This window comes from Cnephaeus nilssonii (genome assembly GCF_951640355.1).
Source record: "Cnephaeus nilssonii genome assembly, chromosome: 5".
Lineage (NCBI taxonomy): Eukaryota > Metazoa > Chordata > Mammalia > Chiroptera > Vespertilionidae > Cnephaeus > Cnephaeus nilssonii.
Genome location: NC_137076.1, coordinates 41,518,496 through 41,532,007, shown reverse-complemented (window position 1 = coordinate 41,532,007; position 13,512 = coordinate 41,518,496). Strand labels below are relative to the sequence as shown.

The following is a 13,512-nucleotide window of genomic DNA, read 5'->3' as shown; positions in this document are numbered from 1 at the left end:
CAAAATGCGGGGACAAAGAAACATGTCACGAATGAAAGAAATGGAGGAAAGCAAACTACTGGATGACACAGAGTTCAAAACCACATTTATAAGGTTACTCAAGAATCTTCTAAAAACCACTGAGAAACTTGAAGAGACCTTCAAGAACCTTAATGAGAATGCCAAAAAAATGGAAAAGGACCAGTCAGATATTAAGCATACCCTGTCTGAAATAAAGAATATACAGAAACTCAACTGTAGATCAACGTACCCCAAGAATCAAACCAAAGATCTGAAATATGAGGAAACAAAAAACACCCAACCAGAAAAACAAAAAGAAAAAAGAATCCAAAAATATGAAGCTAGTGTAAGGAGCCTCTGGGACAACTTTAAGCATACCAACATCCGAATTTTAGGGGTGCCAGAAGAAGAGAGAGAGCAAAATATTGAAAACCTATTACAAGAAATAATGACAGAAAACTTTCCCTACCTGGTGAAAGAAATAAGACTTAGAAGTTCAGGAAGCGCACAGAACCCCAAACAAGAGGAATCCAAAGAGGACCACACCAAGACACATCATAATTAAAATGCCAAGGGCAAAAGACAAAGAGAGAATCTTGAAAGCAGCAGGAGAAAAACAGTTAGTTACCTACAAGGGAGTACCCATACGACTGTCAGCTGATTTCTCAACAGAAACTATGCAGGCCAGAAGGAAGTGGCAAGATACATTCAAAGTGATGAACAGCAAGAACCTACATCCAAGATTACTCTACCCAGCAAAGCTATCATTCAGAATTGAAGGTCAGATAAAGAGCCTCACAGAAAAGAAAAAAACTAATGGAGTTCATCACCACCAAACCAGGATTACATGAAATGCTGAAGGGTATTCTTTAAGAAGAGGAAGAAGAAGAAAAAGGTAAAGATAAAAATTATGAACAACAAAAGGACATCAAATACATACTTACCAACAAGTGAATCTAAAAATAAAGTGAATAAAAAATCTGAAGAACAGAATGGACTGGTGAAGATAATAGAATCAGGGACATAGAAAGGGAGTGGACTGACAATTCTCAGGGGGAAGGGGGTCTGAGGGTGCGGGAAGAGATTGGACAAAAATCTTACACCTATGGATGAAGACAGTGGTGGGGGCTAAGGGGGTGGGGTGGGGAATCAGGTGGAGGGGAGCTATGGGGAACAATAAAGATTTATTAATTAAAAAACATAAAAATATATATTATTAAAGATCTAAATTACTAGGTAATTTTACAAACCCTCTTTGTGAATTTATCCAGACTATCCCCATGCATTTCATGGGACATAAATAAAACATAACAATGGTTTGGTTTACAAGCTATTTCAGGAAATCTTCCTCTTGTCCACTGTCAGTGATAAGAGAGCATTTAGGAGTGTCACATCTAAGAACTCTGCCAAGATATGCAGTGGGCCGTGAGGAAGCGATACATTCTTGCTCTTCTTTTAGCTATTTTGAGAAAAGATCTGATTAAAGCACCATCAAAAATGTTGTCCAAGCCCATGAGAGAGTGTCTATAGCTAAAATTATATGAACAGCTGACAAAATTCCCTAGATACTATGAATGAAGAAGCAAGAGGTTGTTCTAAGATCAGCATAGGTAATTTAATTATAGTAATATTTGGGAGTGTCTTTTTAGGGACTGTTTTAATTTTACAAAAGAGATCATTAAAGGGAACGATACATTTCAAACCCTCTCTTTCAATTAAATGAGATGGGAAATATGGGTATTCAGTTTTATGTAGGCACAGCTTCAAATGTTAGAATGAAAATATTTACTTACCCTAATAAAACCTTTCCTAAAAAGAATTTCAACTAACTGTTTCTCTTTGGCATACAAACATCTGTGATGATATCCAATACCCCTTTCTGCCAAATCCTTCAGTTCTGCACCTCTTCTTAAGAATTTTACTCGATCAAACACCATCTGCAAAAGCTGAAAGAAGCAAGAGTTTTGGGGATTTTGATCATTTTTATCTACTTTTAATTTTAAATCAATAAAAAATGTTTAAGTGAAAATAACAGGCACAGTATGCCATAATTTGGCTACATGAGGCAACTGTTGGAAATTGACTGAACATGAGAACAAAAGAACATTTTATGGCAGCCACGTTAACTACAGGAAACACTTCAAATCTTTGAGCAGAAAATCTTGCACTGTTTCACCACCTCCCCACCTCCCTACCACTTCAGGGGTGGGAAATACTGACAAAGCTGTAGATAAAAGACCCAGAGGATGTGTGAAGGCATGACCTGCTCCTGTCTGAGGGAGGTCAGCTCTCTAGTGGAGCCTTGGGAGTTCCCAGGGCGGGAGGGAGAGGGAAAGAGAGAGAAAGGGTGAGAGAGATCCAAAAAGAGCAGGTTCCTTACCCTATATGGTCTGGGAATGTTTACTTGTCTCTGTAAATTGGTCACAAATGATCTTAAAAATATTTATGTGCTAAGGAGGAAATCCACTTGTGCACAGAGTAATATGTACAAAGATAAACACTGCTTATGAAGAAAAAAAGAAAAAGAACCCCTAAGTCATTTTAGCTTACAGCCAGCCATCCATACAGTAGAATATCAAGGCTCTATTAAAAACGATGATATAAATACATGGTTCTTAAAAAGGAAGAGACCATGTACTTTACAGAAGAATGTATACAATGGAATGGATATATTTACATTGTGTATATATCCATACTTTAAGTATTCATGTGTGTATGTGAGTGTGTGTGTGTGTGTGTGTGTGTGTGTGTGTGTAAAATATACAAAAGGTTCATCTAGAAAGGTAATGATTACTTCTGATTGATGACATTGCTACTAATTTGTATTTTCAAACTTGTCTACCATAGGCATAAATTATTTTATTTAGAAAAACATTTAAAAAATGGCATACTACTTGTAGATATTTTAAATTTTTTTTGGTGGAATGTTTTGACTATAATATAAAAAGCCTCTGATTTTTAGAGATTCTGTGTACATTGTATAAAGTATACTGGACCACAGGTGCCCAAATATTCCATGAGGCATGTGAGACTGAAGTCCAGAATTCAAGCTGTGAAAAACAGTATCACAGAAACAAATAATGAAAAAGCAGGCACTCTCAAGGGTTGATGATTAACAAGCAAGAAGTAATCTATAAATCCTTCTTAGATCTTTTCCGAAGAGCCCGTAAGAATCATGTGTAGCCAAGAGGTCACAGACAGGGATGTCTCACCGGGTAAGGATTTCTCTTAGTTTTTACTTTCCACACTATCACCGAGACCTAAGGGCTGATGTGAAATCATTCCCTGAAGCACTGTTTCATTGGAAGTGCTCACCTCGCTGTCCATTTTTTTTCTGTCAGCATAGGTGAACTCCGGAGGGATTTCTAGGTTCTTCTCTAGAATCTTGAGTAGATTGTTATGTTCAGCTTCATGTATTAGGCTTTTATCCATTTTCCTGGGCTTCTTCTGGCTTTTTTCATCTCTGTTCATAAAAATAAATTTTAAGTAATGAATAGTCAAATGTGACCACTATAGGAAGCCCAAGACTTCCCAAATCTTCCACTGTAACCCAGATCTTCACTCATGTATACATCTGCACTATCCTGACTCAGTCTTCTTCCTCTAATGAACTTCCTCATTGGCCTCTGAAATGTGTTTTCCCTAGCAAAACATTTAATTATGTACCCATATTTTCTCTGTTTCCTTGCTAAAAGGAGCCTTCTTGCCAAATCCACTTCCTCCACATGACCTTGCTTCCCCTTTCTAAAGTGGTTCATCTGCTAAAGTGATGACATTTCTCCTTCCTAGCCTTCATAACACTAGGCTTGTGGGTAAGGTAGATGTCCTCCTTGCCAACTGCAGACCATTCTCCTTCTCTCTTTGTGGTGGATGCTACAGCTGCTCTGAGTTTGGTTAAGGGTTCTTTGCTTTTCCATTCCCTGGAGAATTGCCCTGAATTGACAACAGTCTCCTGGAAATTCCTGGGAAGTTACAACTTCTCTTGGAAATGGGGAAGTGGCCCACAGCTGGTAACTGACTGAGAGGAGGTACAAAAGTCAGCCACCTTGATGCAAATTGGGACAATTCTGTCCTGCCCCCTGATCTCCCTGTTGGACCAGGCTTAGGCAATATTCTAGCAAAACCTGCAGCCTTACTTATATTCTTCACCTTCCATCTTTTGCTTCTCTCACTTTCTTACAGTCCCTCATGAACACTTACTTAAATAAATCCCTTTCACAGATGTACCCATGTCAGAAGGTGCCACTGAGGAATCTGACCTATGACCTATTATCCTTTACTCCAGGGTAATAGCCTCTTAGCGATACCCAGATCATTTAGCCTTTCTTAAGTTTTTCCATTTGTTTGTTATCTGTGTGTATAAGTCAATTCCAAATACAAGAGGATGAGCTCACTTGTATGCTATCATCAAGTGTTCTCACCTCCAGCTAACATTAAATTTAACTCAAGGGATAATGCCAAGACTATGGAAAGGCCTGCCCCTAATGTTTGTGGAAGGTGGAACAGAGTACTAATGAATGCCCACATATTGTTGTCTAACTATTTATAAGTTTTAAATCAAGGATATACACTATCAAATAATACATTCCATCCTCCTACCTTGACAACTATAGCTCCATAACATCTTGGCATTTAAAAGGGTAAGAGTGACCTCCAGGTGGCATGCCTCCTAAGCTCCATAGACTCACAACTTGCTGGGAACAGATGCAGATGGAGGAGAGCCACAGTGGGACTCTCCAGAGCAAGGCCCCCACTCACCTTCAGTATAACGATGTGGCTAAACAAGGTATTAAAACTTCTTGAGATTTTTAGAGTTTGAATTAGTGGTCACTATTTAACTTGAAATGATGGCTTCTAATGACCTGAAGAAAAGTTGCCTAATCAGAAGATCAGTTTCTGAAAAGGCTTACACCTCCTATGTTGTCTCTGTCTGGACTGTTCAGGTCCTAAGCAAGGAAGAAGGGAGACTACTGAATGTGAGGTAATTTAATCAATTTGATATTGGCAAGATCATTTGTTAGCTAGATTGGAGAACAGTGAATCTTAAGCGTTAAGGATCTGGGGCCCAAAAAAAAAGACCTCCGCAAGGAAGACATGATGTGCATCTAAACCAGGCAGTGACTAAAATGGAGAGGATAATAAAGAGAATAAATATTTTGGGCTAGAGTTGTCAGAATTAGACACCAAGAACAAGAAAGAGGAGTCATAAGAGCAAAATTCTACCAAGCATAAATTTGGCATTTTAATCCATTCTCAAGCTCAGTCTACGTCACTTATGTGATTGTGATGGTATATCAGTGACACTTCTATGATGTGGCCCAAAGCAATGTGGGTAGACTTTGTTTAAGCCTTCTTAGGGCTGGATGAGAGTGAGGCACTAGTTATCAAAGATGTGCTTATTTTGAGAAATGACTATGCCAGGTATATGACCTAACAATTCTCATAGGCTGTGGTCCTGCCTTTCCCAAGCCTTAAATAAGACTGATCTACGTGCCTTAGAAATATATCATTATTGCCACTTATCTTTACCCTATTCTCTCACCCAAATTTACCCAAACACGCCCAAGCAATAACTGCAACTTATTTGTAACACATTCAATGTATGTTTCCTAATGGGAATTGTGAAGTATGTTCACCTTTAAACCACCACTTTGCTTAGTTAAATACTTACATTATCTTTTGTTTTTCGATAGATTTTTTAACTTTCCGAAGTTTGTTAGCCATGTCATAGGCTTCTTTATCAGCATTGGGAGGCCTTTCTCTCTCTTGCTTCTTCTTCAAAAAAGTGCTCACATTTCTAGCACACTGCTCTACAGCTCCTAACTTGAATCTGGAAGCAAATGAAAAGAAAGCTTGCCTTGAAAATAGTACTGTAAATACAATGCTGTCATATTTCCATCTACTGCTACCATCCTGACATATATCTATTGAGATTTAATATCCATATTTATCAGTTTTTTCCTGAATAGGCACACAAGGTGATCAGGGTCAGCAGACTCCTTAGTAAAGTTCCCCTCTTTGCCCTCCTGTGGCAACAGAAATGAGAGCCCATGGATATTTTCCCTGTCCAATAGGGAAGGGACAGAAGACAATAAATTCTCTCTCTCTCTCTCTCTCTCTCTCTCTCTCTATATATATATATATATATATATATATATATATATATATATATGCACACACACACACACATACACAGAAGAGAGATGCCTCCTCCCCTCATGAAAAATGGGGGGGGGGATTTTTTAAACAAAAAATTTTGCTCTTTTATTTATTTTTATTGTTGTTGTAGTTGTTCTTGTATTTAATTGTACTGATCTTTATGTCTGTCCATAACAGAATCAAAGGCCAAAGGCCCCTACTATTAAATAAATAGATAAATTATATATATATATATATATATATATATATATATATATATATATATACATATGTGTGTGTGTGTGTATATATATATATATATATATATATATATATATACACATATATATATACACACACATAATAGGCGAGGGAGAGAAAGAGAGAGACATCAATGATGAGAGAGAATCATTGATCGGCTGCCTCCTGCCCACCCCCACTGGTGATCAAGCCCGAAACCCAAGCATGAGCTCTGACCAGGAATCAAATCTTGACCTCGTTGTTTATAGGTTGACCCTCAAACACTGAGCCAAGCCAGGCAGGCAGTACGTGTTTTTAAGTTCAGATTTTGTGATGGCCAATTTTTTTGTGAATTTTAGTGCATTTTTCCCTCCACCAGTTTTATTGAGATATAATTGACATATAACATTGTATAAATTTGAGGTATAAAACACTATGCTTTGATACATGTATATATAGCAAAATGACCATAATAAGATTAGTTAACACATCTATCACCTCACAGTTACCTTGTTTGTGTGCATACTTACATATGTGGTGAGAACATTTAAGATCTACCCTCCTAGCAACTTTTAAGTACACAGTACAGTACTGTTTACTATCATCACCATGCTGTACATTCAATCCTCAGAACTTATTCATCTTGTCACAGGAAGTCTGTACTCTTTGATCAGCATCTTCCCATGTCTTTTCCCCACCCCACCCCACACCATTCCCAGTCCCTGACAATCATTAATCTACTTTCTGTTTCTAGGAGTTAGGCTTTATTAGATTCCACAAAGAAGTGAGATCATACAGTAAAATTTTGCTATTTTAGGCAGGATGGAAAGAATCTTGGGTTCTCACTGGAACCTTCTGGAATGTCACTGCTTCTTTCCAGAAACCAGATGAACCCCAGAGGTTGCTGGCCTTTAAAATCCACAAATGTATCCAGAGTCTGGGCTTTATATCTTTTTTTTTTTAAATATATTTTTATTATTGATTTTAGAGAGGAAAGGAGAGAAAGAGAGAGAGAGAGAGAAACATCAGTGATGACAGAGAATCATTGATCCACTGCCTCCTGCATGCCCTACACTGGGGATTGAGCCTGAAACCCTGGCTAGTGCTCTGACCAGGAATCTTGACCTTGTGGTAAATATGTCATCACTCAACCATGAGTCATGCCAGCCAGGCTGGGCTTCATATCTTTTGAAATGTAAATGCCTAGGGACTTAGTGGTCCAGACTTCCTGGCACTTTGGTATTTAAACTGGAGTCATTTGGCCCATTCAGACATGAGCAATTATCTAGGCAAATGGCTGTAGATCAAATTCTCCTGGTATGTGAAGAGCAAAATTTTTCTAGAGAAAGTAAAATCAAACATTCTATATCTTTATACCACATACATTGCTCTGTACCAGGAAGCTAGGGCTTTTGACAAGAAGATTGAAACACCCACTTAAGTTTTATTACCTTATAATGCTTTATTAGCAAAATGGAGTAAATGCTATAATACTTTATTAGAAAAATGCCCGAAAGTAGCTAATAGATACGATCACTATACTAGCCATGGCTCATCATAGTTTGGGTCTACACAATAAAGTTTTCAAAGATAACTTGTAAGGCAAAGGGCTTTTCTAAAGTGTTTACAGAGATAGTATGAAGAGAAAATGATAGCTAATAGAGAGTAAATAAATTGACACACTGGTGAAGGAAGGATTAAGAAAGTGCCTGGCTGATGTTAGTGGTAGAGCATTGACCCACACTCTGAAGAGTCTCAGGATTCCAGATCAAGGGCAGGTACCTGGGTTGCATGTTCATTCCTGGCCTTGGTTGGGGTGCCGATGGGAGGCAACCAATCCATGTATCTCTCACATCGATGTCTCTCTCTCTCTCTCTCTCTCTCTCTCTCTCTCTCTCTCTCTCTCTCTCTTCTCTCTTCTCTCTTCTCTCTCTCTCTCTTCCCCTCCCTCCCTTCCACTGTCTCTAAAAATCAATGGAAAAAATATCCTTGGGTAAGGATTAACAACAACAACAAAAAAGTTAAAAGAGAAAGTAGCAGTTCATGCCACATGACAAGAAATGTCATGTAGTAGACAAAATAATAAATACAATAAATACCATACTTACTATTGCCAGACACTATTCTCAATGTCTTAAATATATGAACTCATTTAGTATAATTCATCTCTATGAGGAAAGCACTATGATGATCCCTATTTTGCAGATGAGAAAATGGAGACATAAAGAGATTAAGTGACCTGCTCAAAATCTCACAGCTTGTATGGCAGAGTCCTGCCTCCAAGCCAGTGCTCTTAATCTTTACATTATGTGCTTCTCTTTTTACATGACTACAAGTTACTGTGGTCTAGGTACCTATGCTGTATTAAGCAATGTAATTTTCATCACAGTACCTCATGTATTAAAATGGCTCACCTGGAAATAAAGTTTCCTCTTAAATCTCTCTGATAACCTATACAGAACAAATGTGATCTAGAGATGGGGCCTTAGCCAATAACAGGTAGTACTATACTAAGTGATTTCATAATTTATTTTTATTTAGTTCTTACCCTGACCCTATTATTTTTATCCTCTTTCCTCTTTTTGCAAATGAGGAAACTAAGGCCAAAAGCCATTAAGTAGCTGTCTAGAAGTGACAGTGCTATTAGGGAGCAGAGAAGTAGTCTCCAGACTTGGGCCTGACCTTGAAGAATGTGCTCTTAAGCACAGGCTAATATAGTCACTAAACACTAACCCGGGTCCATGCATTTCCTCCCCCCAGAGACCAGATTGCTATTATTTGAAAAGCTCCCAGAGGTACAGATTGAGCCCTGACAAAGCCTCAAATTTGTTGATGACTTGGGGTTTTTTAGGACTAAATAAAACTGCATTAAGACCAAGGATTTGCACAGTATGCCTTGTAGAGAACCCAAACTTCCATAAAGATATGCCAAAATTCAGCAATTCAAGCAGAATTAAACATTTTATGTTTTTGTGAAATACTGTACTTTCAAATATTTTAATTTTGTATATCTATATAAAAATAATCCAGTTATTTTTGGCAATTATACCTTCAGAAATATCCCAGATGTACTAAATCATGTTTGTTTCTAACTAAAACCTGTAGCCATGCTTGAAAATAAAGTAGGTGAGCTGTATAATTTCTTGGTGGTTCAAAATTTTATTTTTCTTGTCTCAACAACAAAGGTAAAGGAACAATGTTATTGCATTATCTGAACACAGCCATACATACAATTATCAACATTATTTTAAATATACATCACCAATGATGGTTCATTACTATTTGTCTCTTTATGTGTGAACATATGAAATTAAACTTTGCCACCTGAGCAAGATTCTGTGGCCTTATTTATATAATGCTTCCATGTCTTAAAGTAGTTTGAAACTGTCAAAGTAAATAAAACATTCAATTTTTAGCCCAAAATGAATAGATCTCCAAATATAGGATATAGTATTATTCATTTAGTGAATTATACTTTGGTATAAGTTATGCTTGATCAAAACTGGACTATTATATTCAATGTTAAGCTGTTTCATGTCTATAGGAATATAATATTTATGAAGGTATCAATGCCTGTAAGTTATAGTTCTCATAACTATAAATTAAAACAATAAAATATCCAACCAATAAATATTCTAGCTTCTTGTAAGGATACTTTAATTTTATGTGGTATGCTTGCACACATAAACATTCAATTTGTTTTTCAAAGTCCCTAGGCATTTACTAAATCTACATATTTATTGGACCTAGGCATTTAATAAGACTTAGATAAAAATACAAGAATAAAAAGAAAACAAGAAATGGAGAAAGGAACTAAATAAAGAAGGTAATTTTTAATAACACAAGTGAAAATATTTTGTTAAGAATTAGATTAGAGCCCGGCTGGCATAGCTCAGTGGTTGAGCATCCACCTATGAACCAGGAGGTCATGGTTTGATTCCCAGTCAGGGCACATGCCTGGGGTGCTGGCTCACTATCCAGTGTGGGCCGTGCTGGAGGCAGCCAATTGATGATTCTCTCCCTCATTGATGTTTCTATCTCTCTCCCTCCCCACTTCCTCTCTGAAATCAATTTTAAAAAATTAGACTAGAAAAGGTGTATTTGTAAATATTCACTCTTAGAACAAATGGGCACCAAAAATAGTAATGAATACTATATTACAATAGTAAAGTTAGTAAAACTTTCCTCAATTTAAATTAATGATTATAATACAAATTACAAATAAAAGCAATTTAATTTAAATGACTTACGCCCAATAAATTTAATTAAAAAATAAAATTAAAATAAACGACTTACAAAAAAATTAGTGCTGGTAACTTCTCCATTTCCCTAAGCTTTTCAACAAGAAGTGGAAACATTTGTATCATGTTTTCTGAACTAGAAACCAGTTTGGGACTAAGATTCCTCAGGACCAATTTGGCCTGCAGTAATAAAAAAAAGAAATTATTTGCTTTAAGTTCTGAAGAATAAAGAAAGGAATTTTTACTTTGGACTAAAATATTTTCATTGTTGTTTAATCTATGTTGCTATGATTCTTTAAAGTAATATATAATAAAAATAAGTATTAATTATATCATAAACCTTTGCAAAGAACCCTCAAAGAAGTATACAAATCAATAACTAGAGAACAAAAAGATAGATGGTAACATGTACACAGACATATGTGCAATATAACATGCAATTTTTTAGCAAAAGAAATCAGTTTTGTAAGTAACGCTGATTTCACTATGGCAGGAGGTAGGGTGAACTTGTTTTTCTCCATGTCATGTAGAAAAATGATTTCCAAATACATTTTAAAGATTTGTAATGACAAAATATGCATAAGAAAATATAAGTAAATTAGCCCTGGCTCAGTTGGTTGGAGTATCATCCCCTATGCCTATACAATAAGGTTGTGGTTCAATTCCTAGTCAGGGACCATCCTACGTTGCAGGTCCAGGTGCGTACAGGAGGCAACCAATCAATGTTTCTCTCACATTGATGCTTCTCTCTCTTTTTCTTCCTTCCTCTCTCATTAAAATCAATAAAATTAACATATCCTCAGGTGAGAAGTTTAAAAAAGTAATTAAATTATATTTCTGAATGGGGAGAGATCATCTAAGTTAAAATATAATAGAAAAAAATCACATTAAAAAAGTTATATATATATATATATATATATATATATATATATATATATATATATCACTCCCCAAAAATCAGAAACTTCAATACATAGCAATAAAACAAAGTTCAAAAATATAAAGACCAGTGATTACTTAAAATAAATATGCATAACTTCTCTGACTCCAGGTGAAGGTTTCAATACACAAATAGTTTATAAAAATTAAAATTTCAACGCATTAAAAATATCTAAGACAAAAAAAGAGTAAAACAGTCTTCTCAGCTACTGTTAACTATGATTCCAATAGCTATATTGCCATAGCACCAAGAACACTGACTCAGTGGATAGTGACACATCTGTTCTTAAGTGTTAAAACATCTATCAGGAACTAATAGCTTTTGTGACATACTATAGGAGACAAAGACCAATTTCCTAACTTTCCTTTTATTTTACCACAGAATCACTAGACTTTGTATTCAGCTTATAATCCTAAAATGAAAATTAAAGATTAAAAAACCTAGAAAATAATAATGACTGAATAAAATAACTCAAGAAAACAAAGAGGAGAGGGTACTTCACCAAAAATATGTGTGGAAATTACCTCTTCTACATTGCCATTTTTAATCCAATTTGTTAATTCTGCCTTTAAGCTCTCTTCATATTTCCTAGCATCCATCTTCTTAATGACTATTTTATTCTTAAAATGAATGAAATTCTCTGGACACAATTCCTTGAAAAGAAATACCACAAAATTAAATAAAATCATGAAAAAAAACTTTCAAAGATGTTTCTCAATTATGCATTTCATTAACAGAATTATAAGCTACTTGAAAGTACAGGCTGTTGAACTTCTTTTTCCCCCATAGTTTCTAGTACAGAATCCTAGTAAAATAAATGAGCTCACCAAAGGAAATAATGCAGAGCAAAGCCAAAAAGATAAAAACAGGCAGCAATTAGAGCCATAGGGAAGGAAAGGGAGTACAATGAAAGAACATGAAGGTCCATAAATCCGAGATGTAAGAGGAGACTAAAGTATCTCAGAAACTGAAAGAACAAATGTTTTCAGGAATTCAATGACATTCCATCCCTTTAAAGTAAAACATATAATGTTAGAACGAAAAATGTCTGAGAAGGGGCAACAACTGTATTTTAGAAAGCGTCCATTGATAATTTTAAGAGATCAGAGGCAAGTGATTAGAAAGGGTAAGAGTTGGTCTTTCTGAAGCAATGTTACCATCCACTATAACAAAATTCATATTAATCGCGTAATTATTACTTACCTGGGCCCTGGGCCAACTTTCCCAGAATTCAAACATGGTGTCATAAAGCTGGATGGTTTCTCGGGGCGAAAGGGTAAGATCAGAAGGGAATCCATACCTTTCAATCTACGATTAAAATTAAATTGAAATTTTTAATATTCCTTTTATTTTATGTTCAAACATTTGCCTCATAGTCACTATCATGAAAACAAAGACATTGAAAACCACTTAGCTAAAATGTTCAAATATTGATAAGTGCTAGATGCAAAAAAAAAAAAAAATACTAACCAAGAGTGTCCCTGATTTACTGAAATAGGGGGGAAAGGGCCTCCAGAAAGTTTTTGTATTATTTTCTAAGACATTTGAACTCAAATCAGAATACTAGGAAGCTAAAGTATTTATGGACTCAGGACAAAATTTAAAAAAACAACAACAAGACTTCTATTCAGCAACTGAAACTTAAATTGGTTTAATTATGAACCTGATTATTTGCTTTCAGGACGAAACAAGGCTAAAAGTAGCCAATTTTATTGGCTTAAGTTCTAAGATGATGGGTCTTCTTTAAAACTAAGCCTATCAGAGCCCAGATATAAACCCACCCCTTTAAGTCAATTAATTTTTTACAAAGGAGGCAAAAACATACAATGGGAGTAAAGATAGTCTACACAATAAATGGTGTTGGGAATACCTGCAAAAAAATAAAAGTAAAACCAGACCACTTTCTTATACCATACACAAGAATAAACTAAAAATGGATTAAACACTTAAATG

At 35.8% G+C, this 13,512-nt stretch overlaps 1 protein-coding gene across 3 annotated transcripts in view; it reads right to left on the bottom strand.

Moving 5' to 3' along the window:
- LOC307100199 (putative ATP-dependent RNA helicase DDX60) overlaps positions 1 to 13,512 on the bottom strand; it is a 105,612-nt gene that overhangs the window by 33,418 nt on the left and 58,682 nt on the right. For all 3 annotated transcript variants that reach the window (XM_079772559.1, XM_079772560.1, XM_079772561.1), the window contains 6 exons: positions 12,763 to 12,867; positions 12,084 to 12,212; positions 10,675 to 10,799; positions 5,672 to 5,830; positions 3,316 to 3,463; positions 1,794 to 1,946 (listed from right to left, as the gene is read on the bottom strand). In XM_079772559.1, the coding sequence (XP_079628685.1) occupies positions 1,794 to 1,946; positions 3,316 to 3,463; positions 5,672 to 5,830; positions 10,675 to 10,799; positions 12,084 to 12,212; positions 12,763 to 12,867 (819 nt within the window). The remainder of the gene's footprint in view (positions 1 to 1,793; positions 1,947 to 3,315; positions 3,464 to 5,671; positions 5,831 to 10,674; positions 10,800 to 12,083; positions 12,213 to 12,762; positions 12,868 to 13,512) is intronic.